General features: G+C 35.6%; 1 protein-coding gene across 1 annotated transcript; it reads right to left on the minus strand.

Annotated features, from left to right (window-relative positions):
- Window positions 1–1,425: 1,425 nt before the first annotated feature.
- LOC106764881 (uncharacterized aarF domain-containing protein kinase At5g05200, chloroplastic) lies at window positions 1,426–15,016 on the minus strand. Its single transcript, XM_014649314.2, has 10 exons — window positions 14,760–15,016; window positions 14,538–14,680; window positions 13,755–13,868; window positions 13,274–13,462; window positions 13,036–13,191; window positions 3,783–4,048; window positions 3,592–3,689; window positions 3,095–3,273; window positions 2,202–2,318; window positions 1,426–1,766 (listed from the first exon to the last, which is right to left on the minus strand). Exons 1-10 carry the CDS (start codon window positions 14,953–14,955, stop codon window positions 1,590–1,592), a joined length of 1,635 nt encoding a protein of 544 aa, XP_014504800.1. The 5' UTR covers window positions 14,956–15,016; the 3' UTR covers window positions 1,426–1,589.
- Window positions 15,017–20,358: the final 5,342 nt, after the last annotated feature.

The following is a 20,358-nucleotide window of genomic DNA, read 5'->3' on the forward strand; positions in this document are numbered from 1 at the left end:
GAAACTGTCATATGCAAAAACCAAAATCAACAACAAGAGGAAGAAGCTAAGGTTCCTGATCAGGAGGAGGAGGAAGACATGTTATTTGTAGCTACTTGTTTCTTGAGCAATGAATCAAGTGAAAGTTGGCTGATAGATAGCGGTTGTACCAACGACATGACCTTCAACAAGGCTCTTTACAAAGATTTAAGGCCAACTGATGTCACCAAAGTCAGAATAGGTAATGGTGATTATATCTCAGTCAAAGGTAAGGGGACAGTCGCAATTACAAGCTGTGCAGGCACAAAGTTTATTCCCGATGTTCTTTTCGTTCCTGAAATTGACCACAATTTGTTAAGTGTTGGTCAACTGATTGAAAGAGGATTTAGAGTTATTTTTGAAGACAAAAATTGCTTGATTAAAGATGTAGCTGGTCAAGATATGTTCAAGGTGAAAATGAAAGGTAAAAGCTTTCCTCTAAAACCATTGGACGAGGAGCAAACTATTTTTTCATTCAAGGAAAATGTGACAGAAATCTGGCACAAGAAGCTAAGTCATCCTCATCATATTTTGGGTGCAAAGAGTTTCTTTTATTTTGCAGCAATGGCTGCAACATTAATGTTGATTCTTTTCAATGTAGTTGTAGTTTGCCATGGAGGCAAAACAAATTCTTTCATTATAAATGTTGATAGGGTTAAGGACATGCCCTTTCAAAGGGATGTGTTTGTTATCCCTTCTAGCTACAATGTTAGGGCTATGATTGTATCATGGGTAATCATGGACAAAACAGAAAACAATTTAGTACATTATTGGAATGAGGTGTACGAGGAAGATCTTGACCATGAAGTCGAAGAAGAAAAGGAGCCTGAAGGTGCTAATAAAATCAACGGTAAATCTGTCAAGAAGAGTTATGTAGGAATTCACAGTTCAGGAGTAGGATATGTTTTTCCGAAGCCAGATTGATCTTTTATGAACTTTCGCAGTTCAAAAAGCAAGGAGGAGTGTTAGAATTATGTTTTTTGTAACTGCTTTAATTTATTTTAATTTATTAGATAGGACTGAGTAAATAAGTGGTTGCTACACTTTAGGAACAAATCCCTTATTTTTATCCACCTGAAAACTGTTAAGTGGATCTTTTATTTTATTTTTGAATTTTTGAATCATTATATATGTAATGATGGTATATTGAATAAATTATCCTTTTCCTGAATTCAAAAATTCTCCATCATCTTCTATCTTTATTTCTCTGTTACTCCATTTCTCTTCTAAAAACCAACCCTTCAAAAAGTGGCACGGAAATTTGAAAACTTGATTTATATACTACCGTCAAAAACATCTCAGTCCACTCAAATGCATACACCTGACATTTTCAATTTTAGTATTATATGTAATTTATTTTTTAATATTATATTATTATTTCCAATTTAACCATACTTCAACAAATAATTTAACCATACTAAATATTATATATTATATGACATTAAGGATAAGGATGTTGAATTCCATCCTAGGCTGTCTCACATGACAACTATGGACTATTCTATTTCTATACCAATGTAATAATACAAAGTAAATCTTTTGAACGAAAATGGGTACATCTAGCTTTTGTGTTAATAATTGTCTCTGTACATTCTTCTTCTATTGGAGGCAATGGAAATCCTCTGATCTTGAAGCATGTTCAAATTGGGAGCCAGCAACCGTGTGTAGCGGTCAAAGTACAATAGCTGTTTCAGGAGAAGAGCAAATTCACGAGGAAACTTTAATCCATATGATTCGCTAACCCGAACCTGTAGAACAGACATAATCAAACAACCAACATAAGAAATTCCCACAGTAGTGGAGGATCACTGTATAATGAAACATTGCTATGTAGTTTGACTTATATTAGTATGAAAATTTCTCATGTTTATCCAAAATCATGTTTCAATACCATTTCTAGTTGAATACTTTTGGCTTAAAATTTGAAATGTTATCTGCTGCCACGTGCTGTATTAGATGGGGTTGATACCAAACTATGAGAGTACAAACTGACAGCAATTTTGAAGCGTCATCTTAATTTATAAAACAGCAAGAAAGCATTACTAATTGTTGCTTTATGAGTAGCAAAACTCCATACATGTATCCATTCAAATACCGGTAGTAAGCAATGACAATTTGAACTTTTTAGGTTGACATAAGGAGTTGTCTTTGCGATCTGGTTAGTTCAATATAAAATAGCTTACCACGTCAAGAAAGAGGGCATTCATCTGCCTTTCATCGAAAACTATATTAGCTGCAACAGTGGTTGAATTTGTGGCTGTTCCACTTGTAGTAGCAACAACTATTTCAGTGTCCAACTCCTGCAGCCACACAGAGTCCACAAATGCAAAAATGTAAGCAATAGCAGTAACACTCAAATGATTTCCGGGACAGGTTATATGTATATAATGTTACTCTGATGGAAGTACTCATCTACAATAACCATCTATAATAACGTGACACTCTTTGCCTATTAGATAACTAATAAGACTTTTTTATCTTATTTAACCCAAAACCCCAGAATTTAAGAGGCATGAATATAGACCACCTAATAAATGAGATATCTTAATTTTTTTCCTCAACCAGAATGCTATACGTTGTTTACAATCAATTATAAATTCACGCATGGATACAGATATACATACATACTTATCAAATCATTAATTTTCTCAGGACCATGTATGCAATGCAAGGAATGATAGATTTACGGAAAACTGCTCAGGTCTCTACACATTTATCACAAGTATGGTCCAACTCTCTCTTTCCCCTCACAACCCTGTCAACTGAAACTCTAGTATATAGGATCCAAATTCGTAAAGGATTCATTAAGTGAAAGCACCGATATATCCTTTTGTGAGTATGTAGGAAAATCCCAAACATTGGATTTTGTGCAATTGGTCAAAGCTGAAAGACTAATAAAAGCATGTGTAAACTCTTAAAGTGTAGACTTTAAACCTAATTCAATCTTATAAAATTAACTTATAAAATAAGGTTTGCATTTGCTTATATAATATAATTTTGTCATATTTCTAATTGATGTAAGATCTCAAATTAGCAAAGTACATATACATTCACTTATGTAGTCGCATATACTTGCCTTAATTGATGAGAATACTTTTTCCAAATCTCTGGCAAAGGCTTTTATATCAACATCCTTGTTTGTAGCTCCCATTTCAATTAAGGAAGATGCCATGGAGTCATAATCTTCAATAGCAATTGATCCTAAGAAGACTTCCATAGCAGCCCATGTTTTAGGGGATATACGACCAACAATTCCTGCAGATAGAATTTTTTGTAGAATGTAGGTTGAAACTTGTAGCACACAAAATCCCAAATAAATGTGTGCATAACACAACCGCATACTGTGAATATCGTAGGTTTTAGAAAGAAATGGTAACCAAGCTCATGAAAAAATTAAGCAAGGTGACAATGATTAGAGTTTAGCTAAAGAATAAACTCATAGACAGGACCCAAAAACACCTTAATTTCAAATAAAATGTATAGACTATTTTGAAACTTTAGAACATTTACAGATGACAAATGAATAAGTTAAAACCATATCTGTAAATATGCACAAAGACAAAGCTAGCATACCAAAGTCAAGAAACCCAATACGCCCATCACGAAGAAGCCACAGATTTCCTGCATGTACATCTGCATGAAAAGATTCACATCCAAGCAAACTTCCAAACCTGCAACAACATTTTATACCAAGATACAAAAGGTTCATGTTAAAGGAGAAGATATAGAAATGTTAACTGTAAATTAGAATTTCAGAGTCGTACCAAACATTGAGAGCAGTTATAAGGCTGGTTTCTGGATTAGAAACTAACGAACTTATGGAGTCCAGGTCGGTAAGAGGCACTCCATACAGTCTTTGCATAGTTAAAACTTTCTTTGTACTGCAGTACTGATACACTCTGGGAGCTGTTGCATTCCCTGTTAGTCCCATTGCTTCTAAATATCTCCTGAAAGCTTCAATATTTGCAGCTTCCTTGTAGAAGTCAACTTCTTCAAGCATAGAGTCACGTATATCTTTGACTATACCAACCTACTAAAAAAAATGCTATCATTACAAGGAAATTCTGACCACTCCCATTTATTTATGTTAGGTATCCTTGTACAGAAACACAAGAAAAAGGAGAATAATACTGTTTTATATATTCAGTAATTCTGAGTTCATACAATTCAGAATAAAGAGCCAAAATCAAAGGAATGTAAGTCTCTTTGCCCTCCGAAAGTTCCCTGATCATCCTTTTCTCCCCCCTAAGTAATTCTTCTCTCACTCCCCTTATTCCCTCTCTCCTCTAACAAAAAGATACTCCCATGATTTCACACCTGCCACATCAACCATTCTGTTACTTCAGAGTCACTGGGCCCCCAAGTGATAGGTTTCCACTTCTTCCTCTCATAAACCTGGTGGATTTTCCTATTCTGCCCTTGCACTCCTCCTTCATTTGTGTCAACACCTACCCCTTGAAAATTCACCTTGTCCTCAAGGTGAAGTACAAATTCCATCAGCTTGTGCAGAGGTTCCCACAAATTTTCACAAGCTGGAAAACTCTTCCACTTCACTAACACTTCCATGGTCTGTTCTGTTTCTCCACTGACTGCTAAAGACTTCTGGTTGCACTTCAAGCTCCAAGTCTTCAGTCACAAAAATTGCTGGACAGCAACGTCATCTGCCATCCTTGGTTTAATGACACATGAAACACAGGATGAACTCTGCTACCTTCAGGCAGTTTCAATTTGTAAGCCATCGCTACAAACCTTTCCATGATCTCCATAAGGACCTTAGTACCTTGGGTTGAGCTTTTGATTCACTCTTTTAGCCAATTTCTTCAACTTATAGGGTTGTATTTTCAATTATACCATATCTCCCACCTTATACTCCACTTCCCTTCTACTTTTTTTGGCTTGCTATCTCATCCTATTTTGAGCTTGCACCAATTGGTCCTGAAAAAGCACAAGCATTTCATTTCTCTCCTGTAACATTACAGCCAACTCTTCCAAAGGGGTTGCTGGTACATCACCTCTAACTACTGGAGGTGGGTCTCTCCCATATAAAGCCTTGAGTGGTGTCATCTTAGTGGATCCATGATAGGTTGTATTGTGTTAAAAAAAGATGACCCACACAAATAATTTGACTCTTCAATTTCCTGAATTGATTTTCATTGAACCTTGGCAACCTTTAAATAGGTACAAATAGAACATTCGGCTAAATACAAATAATAAAAATTGACAATAAAATATCAACTAACTTAAAATAAAATTTACTTAATTTATATCTATCTTATATCAATAAAATAAAATAATATTGTTCCTAAATAAATGGAAAATTAAAACCACCTATCCTTATTTTATCTCTATAAAAAACAAACTAAATATTACCAGACTCAAACTAATAAAATAAGATTTAAACAAAATTATTAATAAGCCCTAAAATTTAAGTTTATCTCAACATATTGTACTAAAATTCAGCCCAACTGAGCCAATAACTCATCTATGATAGGTATGGGGAACTTGCCTGGTAATGTGAGCTTGTTTAAGGCCCTGTAGTCACAAAACCTCCATCTTCCATCTTTTTTCTTCACTAAAATAATTGGACTACTATAAGGGTTGGAGCTGGGTCTTATGATGCCCACTGTCAGAATATGTGAATTTATTAAGCAATAAATATTTCAATTAATATGACAATTATGTGTAATCCCTAAAATTAAGGGATTAGGATTAGTATTTATTGGGCAGATTTCCTTTCATTAAGATTAGGTATTATTGGGTAGATATCTCNTGATTTAGAGACTTTATTTCAGGAGATTTTTTACCTTAATTAGACCATGGTATGTTTCTTTTTAAACACCTATGTATTGTTTCAAAAGTATGAACGTGAGAATAATTATTTCCAGCATCCTACTTCTGTTTTCAACATGGTATCAGAGCTCTAGGTTTTTCCTGGAGCCCTGGTCTTTGTTTTCTTGTCTCACGGCCTTCATTGCCGTTTCTTAAATATTGTTGGCCTTCATTGCCATTCTCATCTAAAAAAGGGGCAGCCTTAATTGTTGTTGTTATTCTTTCCACTGTGTTAACCTAACCTCCGATTACGATGTCTGACGCTACATCAAATAGAGAAGTCTCTAGTTCTTCACACAAAAATGGAGAACTCCAAGGTCTCCGAGCATCATACAGGCTGGATGGGAAAAATTTTCTCAAATGGTCCCAGTTTGTTAGAACCTATCTCAAGGGAAAAGGATGCCTAGTTCATCTCGTTGAAAATGGTCCAAGCATGGAGGATCCAGCATTTGCAGCATGGGATGAAAAAGATTCCATGATTATGTCTTGGTTATGGGACTCCATGGAAGCTACCATCAGTGACACTTGTATGTTTCTTAATACTGCTAAAGATATTTGGGACTCCATAAACCGCACATATTCCAAAGCCAACGACGCTGCCCAAGTATATGAAATCAAAATAAAAACAGCAGCCACAAAACAGGGAAGTAAAGGAATCACAGAATATGCGGCACTGTTGCAGAATCTATGGCAGGAACTTGATCACTACAGAGTTTTTGAAATGAAGTGTGCTGAGGATGCAATCCNCTTGAAGAAATTCATAGAGAAGGATCGTGTGTATGATTTTCTAGCAGGACTAAATCCTGAATTTGATCANGTTAGAGTGCAAATTCTAGGGAGAAAGGATATTCCTTCACTAGAAGAAACCATCTCTATTGTTCGNGCAGAAGAGAGTCGGAGGAGTGTAATGCTTGAGTCTCAACCAATAGATGGGTCTGCTCTACTTACCAAACCTGATCTGGTGCAGAAAGGAAATGAGCAAAATACTAATTCTCTATGNAAAGGAAACAGAGATAATTTATGGTGCACCTATTGTCAGAAACCGAGACACACAAAGGAGAAATGTTGGAAATTGCATGGCAAACCTCCAGGAAAGGAGTGGGTGAATCGTGGTGGACAACAAAAGTCCCAAGTGCATGTAACACAAGCAGAGATTAAAGAATCTCCAGCAGTAGACAGTTTCAATATGGAAGAGATAAAGAAACTGAAAAAGCTATTGGGGAATATGGAGGAACCTTCTGGATCATGTTCTCTTGTTTTCTCAGGTAAAACTTCTTGTATGAATACCTCATATAATGTGAACTCTTGGATTGTGGATTTGGGAGCTAAAGATCACATGACACACTTATTCCATTTGTTTCATTCTTATACACCCTCACCAAGTAATAGAAAAATTATTGTTGCCAATGGGTCAGTAGCTACTGTTGCAGGATATGGTAATATCCAAGTAAACCCCAACCTTATGCTTAAAAATGTTCTCCATGTTCCCAAACTCTCAGNCAGTCTTCTCTCCATAAAGAAACTAACCTCTNATCTCAATTGCTCTGCAATTTTTTCCCCATCTCTATGTGTTTTTCAGGAACAGGACTCGGGGAGGAGGATTGGACTTGCTAAAGAAAAAGATGGTCTTTACTACTTGGAAGTATCTCAAGAATCCCAAACCAACCATGCAAAATCCCTTCACAGTATAACAAATAAGGATGAACTATGGNTGTATCACTATCGTCTAGGACATCCATCATTTAAGGTGCTACAGTTTATGTTTCCACATCTNTATGCAAACTTAGATATCTCAAAACTTCATTGTGAAACTTGTGAATTAGCCAAGCACACTCGTGCATCGTTTCCCAACAGCAATAATAAAAGCTCTCAACCTTTTCAATTGGTTCATAGTGATATATGGGGACCATCTCCAGTACCTAATATCTCTGGGGCCCGCTGGTTTGTAACATTTATTGATGATTGCACTAGAGTTACTTGGCTCTATTTGCTTAAACAAAAATCTGATGTAAGCACTATCATTCCCATATTTCACTCTATGATTAGAACTCAATTTGGAGTTAATATTAAAAGGTTTAGGACCGATAATGCTAGAGATTATTTCAACCAAACCATATCCTCGTATTTCCAATCTAATGGGATCATCCATGATTCTTCATGTGTTTATACCCCACAACAAAATGGAGTGGNAGAAAGGAAAAATGGGCATTTACTCAATATAACTAGGGCTCTTCTTTTTCAAGGGAATGTTCCAAAAAATTATTGGGGAGAAGCTGTTCTTACTGCATCCTATCTTATTAATAGACTTCCCTCACATGGCCTAAGTAATAAGAGTCCAATAGAAGTCCTAAATAATTTCTTTCCTCACTTTAANAAATCAAATGGACTTATTCCTAGAATATTTGGATGTACAGCCTTTGCACATGTCCCTGTTCAAGCTAGAGATAAGCTGGATCCCAGGGCTGTTAAATGTATTTTTTTAGGATATTCAGCTACACAAAAAGGGTATAAATGTTATGATCCTATCATTAAAAAGTGGTATATCTCAGCTGATGTCACTTTTCTTGAAATTGAACCTTTTTTTAACAAAACCAGTCCTACAGAACAATGTCTAGAAGACCCTCATGAAAATACTGAGTTTTTAATTCTGCCATATACCAACAGATCTGAGCCTCCAACTATACAACATAATTCTGAACAAGGATCAGAAGCTGGAATGGATACAGATTTTCCCATTGAAGCAACTCGAATAGAAGTTGACAAGGTTTACACCAGGAGAAAGAAGATTCCAGATATGATGCAAGTCCATGAATCCAATCCAAGTTCTGCACCAGAAAATGAAGAAATACCTGAACCAGAAAATGAGATTGACCTTCCAATAGCCATCCGAAAAGGTACTAGAAACTGCACAAAAAAACCTCTTTATCCTCTCTCAAATTATGTTTCTTATGATAGATTATCAGCTAACCATAAAAGCTTTATTGTAAACTTGAATATTGTGGTTATACCAAATAATATTACTGAAGCACTAGCAAAGAAAGAGCGGAGAGATGCTATGCAAGTGGAAATGACAGCATTAGAGAAGAATAACACTTGGGAAATTGTGGATAAACCCAAAGAAAAGAATATTGTTGATTGCAAGTGGATATTCACANTAAAATATAATGCTGATGGGTCACTTGNACGATACAAAGCAAGATTGGTGGCCAAAGGATACACTCAAGCATATGGAATAGACTATGAAGAGACGTTTGCACCAGTTGCTAAAATGAATACTCTAAGGATTCTTCTATCCTTAGCTGCTCATTTTGATTGGAAACTACTGCAGTATGATGTTAAAAATGCCTTTCTTCATGGAGACCTAGAGGAAGAAATCTACATGAATATCCCACANGGGGTTGAAGGAGATAGACAAAATAAGGTGTGCAGACTTAAAAAGGCATTATATGGACTGAAACAATCTCCTAGAGCATGGTTTGGGAGGTTCTCAAAAGTAATGAAGGGATTTGGCTACAAGCAAAGCCAAGGAGACCATACGTTGTTCATAAAACATTCANAAAAGGGGAAGGTAACAATTCTTTTGGTGTATGTGGATGATATTATAGTAACTGGGAATGATGAAAAAGAAAAGGAAAAATTGAAACAAAGACTAGNCCAAGAATTTGATCTCAAAGAGCTTGGAAAATTGAAATATTTTCTAGGAATTGAAGTAGCATACTCTAACCAAGGAATCTTCATATCCCAACAAAAATACATAACCGATTTGTTGGTTGAGACAAAGACTATTGGATGTAGACCCACAACCACTCCAATGGACCCCAATCACAAACTGAGTAAATCTAGAGATGAACCAGAAGTAGAAAAAGGGATGTACCAGAGGCTGGTTGGAAAATTAATATATTTGGCACATACCCGACCAGATATTGCTCATTCGGTAAGTGTAATAAGTCAGTTTATGCATGAACCAAAGGAGTCCCACCTTCAAGCTGCCTACAGGATTCTCCATTACTTAAAAGGCACCCCCGGAAAGGGAATCCTATTCAAGAAGAATGAAAGATTGAACCTTGAAGCCTACACCGACGCAGACTACGCAGGATCTCTGATTGATAGAAGATCAACTACTGGATATTGTACTTTCCTGGGTGGAAATTTAGTAACGTGGAGAAGTAAAAAACAGAATGTGGTGTCTAGATCATCAGCTGAATCGGAGTTTAGAGCACTTGCTCAAGGAATATGTGAATTATTATGGATAAAANTTATTCTGGATGATTTGAAAGTTGATTTGAAGGGTCCCATGAAACTGTATTGTGATAATAAATCAGCAATAGAAATTGCACACAATCCCGTTCAACATGATCGGACAAAACACGTTGAAATAGATAGACACTTCATCAAAGAAAAAGTAGACAAAGGTTTAATATGCATGGCATATGTCCCATCCCGACAACAAGTAGCTGATGTGTTAACAAAAGGTCTCAATAGCCCTATCTTCCAAGATCTTATAAGCAAGCTGGGAATGACCAATATCTATTCCTCAGCTTGAGGGGGGATGTCAGAATATGTGAATTTATTAAGCAATAAATATTTCAATTAATATGGCAATTATGTGTAATCCCTAAAATTAAGGGATTAGGATTAGTATTTATTGGGCAGATTTCCTTTCATTAAGATTAGGTATTATTGGGTAGATATCTCCTGATTTAGAGACTTTATTTCAGGAGATTTTTTACCTTAATTAGACCATGGTATGTTTCTTTTTAAACACCTATGTATTGTTTCAAAAGTATGAACGTGAGAATAATTATTTCCAGCATCCTACTTCTGTTTTCAACACCCACCACCAACATTTCTCACACAAACTTTTCAATCTCAGTCTTTTGATAATAAGAATACCTATACGGCCTAATATTTGGAAAAATGATGTTTTCCTTAAGATAGATGGCATGGTCACAGTCCCTCTTTGGAGGCAATTCAATAGGGTCTCAAAACAGATCTTCATAAGTTGCTAGAACCTCTGCTAAGGTCGAGCTGATAGGGCCTTTGCCCCTTGTATTTGTCATCATATTGGTTGGACAAGACAGCACATATCCTTCTCCCTGATTGGTAAGAGCCTTCACCATCGCCTTCCATGATGCTTGAGATTTGCATAAAGAAGGACCACCTTTCTCACCTTTAAATCTCTAAGTAAGAATTAAGTTTCTAAAATTCCCTTTAACATTCCCTAGCCTAGCCAATCAATCCATTCTTAACACCAAATTTGTCCCTCTTAACTCCATAATAAAAAATATGTTGCACAATACAACTTCTAAGAGCTTGCATATGCCCCGATTCCTCACATTGGCACCCATTCCTACTTCCAGCTCATAGACCTTTGTGTCATTCACTTTGAAATTGAGTTGCTGGACTAATTCCGTGAAAATGAAGTTAGTCAAAGCACCACAATCCATCAATATTAGCACCTCCTTGCCCATAATCATTCCCACCACCAAATACTTATTTTCTTATCAAAGAAATTTACAATACTTTGTTGGCCAGAGGTTCTCCCTAATCCTCGTAATCATCAGTAATTTCTTATTCTTCACCTTGCGATCCTTCAATTAATACAAATTGAAAGTGTTTCAATTTACAAATATGATCACGACCCCAGGTATCACCACACTTAAAGCAGAGCCCCTTTTGACTTCTTTCTCTCAATTCGGCTTGAGAAAGTTTTCCTCCAGTCAGAGATTTCTTCTCCCCGTGATCTTCCTCATGCAACTTAATACTCATTCCTTCCTTATTTACTCTTCTCTCCCACCTAGTGGACCCCAAATATGTCTTCTTGTTGTCTTCTCCAGGGATTTCTTTTCGAAATTCATGAGTCTCACTTTGCACAAAGCGATATTATTATTATGTTCCAATAGCAAGCCCTATCCATGAGCTCCTCAAGAGACCCTATCATATACAGTTTCAATTCGGCTTGAATCTCTTCCTTCAAGCCATTGAGGAAGATTCCCTTCAGCACGATTCTCTCTTTTCTCCAATGGTGCGGATTCACATTCAAATTGCTCCCTATATTTCATCACAAAGTTGGTTTGTTGCAGACTCAACAACGAGCCAAAGGGATTGTGTACGGGCCCTGGTTGAAAGTGTCGAATCAATGCACCTTTAAACTCCTCCCAACTATTCGTTTGACTCTGCTATGTCCACCATTGATACCAATGTTATCATTACAGCATCCAATTTTTCATCATCTTCTACCAAATTGAGTTTGAAATACCTTTCCACCCTTACTATCCAACCACAAGCATTATCTCCTCGAAATATTGGGATCTGAAGTTTTCACCCTCTGAAATCCTATGATGACTCACGACTACTAGTTCGTGTCGTGTGGCTAGCATCATCTTCACTCTTGAGTTCGCCATCATTGGCATTAGACGTCACCTCCCTTTGGTGCGAACAATGCTTGTGAGGTCGCCCCTCTACGAGAGATGATAAGTTTTTTCAACTCCACCCATTGTTGCTAAAGTCCTTCTATGTGTTCTTTATTGCTCAACAAGTCAATACCATACACTCCCAAAAAGGAGTGGTCTGATACCAATTGTTAGGTATCCTTGTACAAGAAACAAGAGAATAATATTGTTTTATATATTTAGTAATTATGAGTTCATACAATTCAGAATAAAGAGCCAAATATCAGAGAGAATGTAAGTCTGTCTACCCTCCGAAAGTTCCCAAATCCTCCTTTTCTCCCCCATATGTAATTCTTCTCACTCCTTTTATTCCCTCTTTCCTCTAACGAAAAGCTACTCCCATGATTTCACACATGCCACATCAACCATTCTATTATTTCAGAGTCAAAGATGTGTGCTTGTGGCCCCCCAAGTGATAGGTTTCCTCTTCATCCTCTCATAAACCTGGTGGATTTTCCTACTCTACCCTTGTACTCCTCTCCTTCATTCGTATCAATTTACAATCAAGAAAATAACAATAGAGGATTGAGAAAAAAGGTTATAAATATCCCTTCTATGTAACAAACTAGAAAGAAAAATGAATTTAGTAGAATGGATAAGAATAAAGGAAGATATAGGCAGCACAGTTAAGAATTTTATTCCATGTACCAGAGCAGATACTTGTGAAGAAAAACATTACTTTTCGTGTTACAGCAAAAATATCCATGTAGAGGTAAAACGTTCCCATATTACTTACAAGAGATGTTCGACTTATTTCAGGACTCAAGAACTCCAATATTCGAGCAACGACATAAACAAAATTAAGATCTGCCACTAATATGTCTTCTATTCCTGGTTTTAAGACCTTTATAACCACATCCTCTTGGGACCCTTTTAGCCTTGCGCCATGAACCTAGATGTAAAATATTGCATTATCAGCCACATAGTAATCCAAATAAAAGTTTTTGAAAGAAATATATGTGCAAAAGATATACCTGTGCTATAGAAGCAGAAGCAATGGGTGTTGGGTCAATGTATTCATAAACACTTTCCAATGGTTTTCCTAGCTCCTTACGCAATATAGATTCAATTTCCTCAAAAGGAACAGGAGGAGCTCTATCAAAACAATTTTGGAATTCTTGTACATATTCAGGTGGAAACAGGGTTGGAGCAGATGCTATGAACTACCATAGAGAATCAAATATGACCATCAGTACGAAGGTGCATTGCATGTCATAAAGAAGATCAACTACCAAATTAGAACTAACTTCTGTATTGAGAAAATGATCATATCACATGGCTATAAATTATAAATTTTATCTGCAACTAGCACTACTCTTAAAGTAAATTTAATTAAAATATTAAATACTGATGATATAGCCATTTTAGACTGAACACAAGTATAATCGTTTTGTACTCAATATTATGAAATATAAACTGGGAGGAGGAGGAATAAGTTGGGGAATTCTCTCATACCTGACCCAATTTGATATAGGTTGCGCCCATGCGCTCAAACAACCTCCTCAAATAAAAGGGCGTGAGTAAACCAAGCTGCATTTCAGTCTGTAATCCAGCAGATGTATTTGCCGACTGCAAATGATGCAAGAGTTAATAACTCTGTCCCAAATTTTGATAAAAAAATATTAAGATAGAAATAGAGGAATATTAACTATTTTCATAAGGAAACAAAACAACAAGAGCAGGTGCTTAATTTGAAAAAGAAAAAAAAATGTTGGCAATTTATACAACAGTAACATATCTCAGAGCTCATCTTACACCTTCATAATAAATTATATTTTGGACATTGTATGACTAGAAGAAATATCCTCCTTTACTTTATAACAAGTGTGGACGGAGGTGGTAACTTAAGTAAAATCAATTCCATAGTCAATACCAAATCAACAAATGGACTTGACCAGCTTTAAAGAACAAAAACCCATTTTCTCACTAAAATAAGTTTATGCAATGCAAGAGATAAATTTGAAGAAGTTATATCATATTACCTGATCTAAAAGCTGGTTTAAACTAATACACAATCTAATTTTAGTTTAAGGAGGATATTTTTTTTCATTTTTCCATCTTAGTTTCTTTTCCTATAAGTGCTTCGGAAGAGTTTATCCAAATAGACCCATAATCTATTTCAATGAGCTTCTCTGCTAAACTCATCAGGATAATCTTTGATTGAATTATGCACTTACGACACAAGCTCTTCTCGAACTAAGCTGTCGACCAAAGCCAGTGAGAAAGTGTTATGGTTACCTTAGAGATATCAGTTAACCACTCCTGACCAACGCCAATGAAGGCCTGAACCCCTTGAGCCAACCTAAGGACACCCCTGGGACCGGTGTTTAAGGATGTCTCCACAATGTCCTCCACCAGCTTCGGCAGCTGCTCCATGCTATCTGACACAACAAAAACACCCAACTCGTTCAATTTGAAAAGCGAGAGAGCGTGTAGAAGTAAAGTGAAGAAAAACGGAACCTTGGAAACGACGAGAGGAGAAAAGGTCTCGCGCTTGTGCATACCGAGCGAAGACAGTGAACCCCTTCTTCGACTTGGAGCGAAGAACGTTGAATTTCACGAAGGAAGGAGGGGATTGAAGAAAGCGAAGGTGGTGGCAGTGGTGATGGTGGTGGAAGAGCGGTAAGCCACCGCTTCTCAACCCAGAAACCGCCATGACGATGGATGTTAAGAAAAGGAACAATTTTTATTAATTTTTTGTTGGTCTATAGAATTTTCTTGTGGTAGTTATAAGAAATGATTGTGTTCGCTAGCGTTACGATCATGACGTGGATGGTTTAACGAGTATACATTTTTAACAATTGAATTCAATTTTTCTATATACGAAAATTTTCCACCAAAAGAAAAAACCAGTTTTAATAGATATTTTACTCGAATTGTTAGCTCTCGTAAAGAAGTTTCAATTTATGGATATAAGAAAAAATTGGCATGTTGTAATTAAAGTTGAAATGTAGAAAGATATAATTAATATGAATTTAACTTTTTCATTATTAATTTTTTTTTCTTAAATAGCCTTTAATATTTATATATAGTATGTGGATTTTGTTTATGTTTTCTAATATGAAATGTTCTTTTATTTTTTATTTTGTTTAATTGTTAACCTATGTTAATTGATCAAGTGTCTCATGGGTCGCACCACCAAATATTATTAAAACGTGTCAATTTTTTTTAAATAAGGTTTTTACCCTAAATAAATTAGTAGATTTTGCTTTTTATTCCAATTTTTACCTTTAAATTTTTCTAATACCTTTTTGTATTTATATTCTTTAATTTAAGTTTTTAATTGAATCACATAAACGAAAAGTAAAAATTGAAAAATAAGGTTATTTAAATTATCTACGAATAAGTGAAAAAGACATAAAATGGGTAAAACAAATAAGATAAATATCCGTACAACGTGCAATAAAAAAAATTATCATTTTAATATAAGTTTAAGTTTGTATCATCTCATTTAATAATATAATACTATTAATAAAAGGTTTAATACATCTTGATCCTTCTTTTGGAAATTTGGTTCAAAATAATCTTACTTTTGAAAAAAGTCCACTAAGACCCCATATTTCGTTAAAAAATATTTAATAGGGATCCTTTTCGCTAACACCTAAAATCATAATGGTGTAGATGCCACCATGGCCAAACCTCAGTGAGCTGTTTAGTTGAATGATTACGTGGCACTATGAAGTGAGTTGGTGGAAATGTTTAAAGTTGAGGTTATTATGTCTAATAAAAGGGGTCGTTAGGGTTCGTTCAAGTTGTTCACTTTTTTAAGCACAGTGGTTATGGGTAGATAAAAATGACTTCTTTCCAAGGTTGTTCCAAAATAGGGTGGGAAAGAAATTCGCAATCCGCAAATGATGGTGGTTGGAGGGGAGGTGGTACAATCCCTCGTTGCAAGTGTGGTGATTATCCTGTGAGCAAAGTGACGAGAACTCCATAAAATGTTGGCAGACAATTTTGGGATGTCGTATTACAAGTTTTTTTGAATTCCCTTGTCACTTTATTTGGAATATATTTGTTCATAGATTGATAAGTTGGAATCAATTTTGGTGGCTTATTTGGTGTTAGGAAACAGGTTGGTTTCGTTTTACACTAAGAGGGGGGTGAATTGGTGTTAGTTCAAATTTAAAATCTTTTCGCAATCTTGGTATGAAAATTCAAAGCTTTTGATCTTTCCTTGAAATGCAAGTTATTGAAAAATGTAATGCAGCGGAAAAATGTAGTTGATTACTAAACATGTATAGTCGACTAAATTTAAAGAGTGCAGGGATATAGAAAATCAAACACTGATTTTTATACTGGTTCGGCCAACAATGCCTACATCCAGTGTCCTTCCAACCTTGGAAGCAAATGCACTATAATGGTTGTGGTTTTTACAGCAAGGAATTTATAGAAGCACCACACAAAAATATAAATCTCCTCTCTAACCCAAAACCAAATATAGCTGCACACAAAAACCAGAATTGTAGCAAGAATCCCCTCTCCTACAATCTGCACCCACGTTGAACAATCCTCAACGTGTTACTAGCACTCTTCACAGGATGTCAAGCCTATCACAGCACACTTCACAGGTTGTCAAGCCTATCGCAGCATTCTTCACAGGTTGTCAAGCCTTCAGTCAAATGCAGCAGTCTTCACAGGATGCCAAACCTTCAAGATCAAACCAGAAGCACCTTCTTTGTGCAGATGTTGATTAAACAGTAAGCGCAAATGACTCCTTAATCTGAATCTCTCTCAAGAAAGATCACCACCGTCTTCTTGGAGAATTCTTGGAGCTTCTGAAACTGAGAGCTTTCTCTGAAACAGGACAATGAAAATGTTAGATCACAAAAGTCTTAAAACAAATCGTGTTCTGTTTCTATTTATAGTTTTCCTGTCAGCCTCAGTCGAATAGCCTACTAATACAGTCGACTGTATTAAATCAGTTATAACAGACAGTCGACACACAGGCTCCTCAGTCAACAAAATCAATGCACATTTATGACAGTTGACCCAGTTAGTTAATCCTAACTAACTTTTGAAAATATAGCCGTTGGAGCAAGTAGGCAAAACATAATTCCAAATAAAACAGTAATACAGTCGAATAAGTGATTCACACTGTCGACTGACTCATGAAAAAACACTTTGAAATTCTTTTCAACTCAAAATCTCATCAAGTACACGTGCACAAAATCTATACAAAGATTTTAGCTTAGTCGACTCCATTACCAGAGTAGTCGACTGAACTGGTCCTTTGTCACAACAAATATAAGTTCATAAAAGTATTTGTGAGCTTTTCTTCATAAATGTGTAAAAGTAATCAAAATCATTTTAACACACATTTCAATACAAGCATGTTCCAAACATATAACACATAGTCAATCATAGGAACATCCATGCAAAATAACAAAACATGTTCAATAAAGATATTGTTCAAAACAGTATAGCATATCAACTAAACATGTAACACTGGAACATATGTACTGTTATTAAGCAGTGTGTTGTCATCATCAAAAACCAGTTTGATATAGAGTTTGTGTTGTCAACAATCTCAACAATCTCCCCCTTTTTTTATGACGCACAACCATGATTAATAACTCAACCATGTTTGCACAGTTCCACAAATAACAGAGTAAAAACAGATTTCAAAAACAATTCAGATCATTCATTTACTCTGCAAATACAACACAAATATCATCAAGCAGATAAAGTATGATACAGCAAATCTCCCCATATAGACTTGCAAACATACACTCATTAAAACTCTCCCCCTTTGTGCATTAACAAAAAAAGAATGCCTGACATTTATGCAGATTTTAAATCAGAGAAGCATCAAACAAATATGCAGTTTCAAAACAGTTATGACGCTCTCTTAATCACAATTTCATCACAAAAATATATGTAAACTCCCCTTGAAATGTAGGTGTGTGTGATGAAACATTGTGTAAAGAAGTGATACTCCCCCTGTCATTATGCATGAATTTCAAAAACAGTTTAAGCACAATGCAGAATATCACAAATTTATTACCAGTATAAGCACAAATTTGTATCATTGATACACATTTCAAGCACATACATATATGCAATGACACAAATATCAACAATCTCACAATATTATCTCAATTAAGATATGAAATCAGATAAAGAACAGAGATAATATCATATTATAAATGATTTAAGCAATTAGTAAGGATAGAAACAAATTCCAATCTTGGAATTTTTTAACCCAGTTTAGACGCAGTCGAATACATTAAATCATCAGTCGAATGCATTGCTTTCCCAAATGTTGAATTCCAATTGTGTATGTCCAAAGCAATGTCCTTCCTGCAAAACCTTTCACAAACCTTTTCCAGATCAAGTATAGTGGTTATGCAAGAATAATATTTCATCATAAATGAAGTCAATGTATAAAAGTGCATGACAGTTATAGCACAGTTGACTTTATTCACAACACAATCGAATCAATCAAATAGAGTATCAAATTTTATTTGACAGTTTAAGTGAATGGTTAAGTATATGGATTGATTCAAACTCCTAATATTATTTCCTTGATAGAAAAGATATTACATTGATAGACCACAGCAAGAAAAAAAAAACAAAATGAAAAGGATCTAGTTTTAGGACACCATTTGACTAAGAGACAGATGACTAACACAACTCATATTCACACTACTAAACCAATTATCCCCCTTTTACACACGAGAATGCATAATATTTTCATGATTGTCTTCATCTTCCAATCTTCTGTTGATTAACAGGTCAACTTTTTCTTCAATCTGATTGAGTTTATTTTCAATATTTTGAAGTCAATGAGTAACAAAATTCCTCTGCCCAAGAGGGTCGAAGGCATTGTTGTACAAATGTAAATTTTCTTCATCTTTGAAGAACCACCCTTGTAATGTTCTAGTCAGTCTAAATGAGACAAGAGTGTTCTGATTAACCACGTTATTGCAGTTACACCAGGATTTTCTTTCACCTTCTATACAGACCCCTTGCTCTTCAAGAATCTTGCTTATTAGTAGTGCATAAGGCAAATAAATCGATCCGTTCAATGCACATTCATAGATATGGTCTTTCAGCACTTTTATCCAATTAGTAGGGATGTTGTTCTTAAGTAAGTGTAGCAGAAATATATCTTCGGTTGTCATCCTTGAATCAGATATCCTTCCTGGAAGAATTATAGAGGCTAGGATGTGAGTCATCACTCTCTCCTCAATTTTGAGCCCTTCATGAGTGAAATTTCTTATGGCATAGTGGTCATTGGGTGACCTTAGCCATTCCCTGTTAATATCTTCCTTCCTTAATAGACTCGTTTCCTGAGATAGGGTTAGATGAGCGGCTTCATTGTCATCAGTTAAACCAGTAGTGTCAAACCAGGTACTATCATCAATCACAATGTTGAAACCCTTGACTCTGGAATGAATAATTCCTTCCACTATCTTTAGATTATGATAGAATACTTTCACGAGGTCGGGATATCACCAGCCTCTTAGTTGAACAAATATTGAAAGATCATGGGATTGCAGCTGTTAAGTCCCTGGCAAGTGTACCAGATCGTTATCAAGTAATATAAACGGGTAAGTTCGAGTATCGTTTTCCTAAAGGACTCTTAGGCCTTAACTTTCATGTAACCTAATCGCGTAAGACTTGAGAAGAGAATAAATTTGGTGGTTATATGCAAAGAACAAAAATAAACTTGCAATGCAGTTGATTATATTGGTTTTGAGAAACTATGAATGAATGGTGTTGTTGGGGTTTAAAATTTCATCTTATCCACTATCATATATCTACTCTTCTTATTTACTTCACTTATTTATCTAATTTCCATGCACACTTTCTTATTTACCCTTAACCCAATCCCTTGGTGAAAAGAGCCTATTATTAATTACCGGCTTGCTATCCCTAACCTCCCCTAGTAACCAATAATGCAATGCGATCGGAAGCAACTACAATTGGTCGTCCTACCTCTATCCCTAAGCGATATTGGCATAATCAAGGAATTTCCGACCAGTTCATGACATTACCGTATGTCCCCATATCGATAAAGACAAACATCTTTTACTGAATGAGTTAAACAATAAAA

This window comes from Vigna radiata, chromosome 6 (genome assembly GCF_000741045.1).
Source record: "Vigna radiata var. radiata cultivar VC1973A chromosome 6, Vradiata_ver6, whole genome shotgun sequence".
Lineage (NCBI taxonomy): Eukaryota > Viridiplantae > Streptophyta > Magnoliopsida > Fabales > Fabaceae > Vigna > Vigna radiata.

Excerpts from the sequence above, each read along its gene's own strand:
- LOC106764881 (XM_014649314.2), bottom strand. The coding sequence starts at position 14,955 with ATGGCGGTTTCTGGGTTGAGAAGCGGTGGCTTACCGCTCTTCCACCAC. Across the intron at positions 4,049-13,035 it reads AAATAAGTCGAACATCTCTT|GTTGGTATAGTCAAAGATAT; the intron begins GTAAGTAATATG and ends TTTTTTTAGTAG. Across the intron at positions 1,767-2,201 it reads ATGCCCTCTTTCTTGACGTG|GTTCGGGTTAGCGAATCATA; the intron begins GTAAGCTATTTT and ends TCTGTTCTACAG.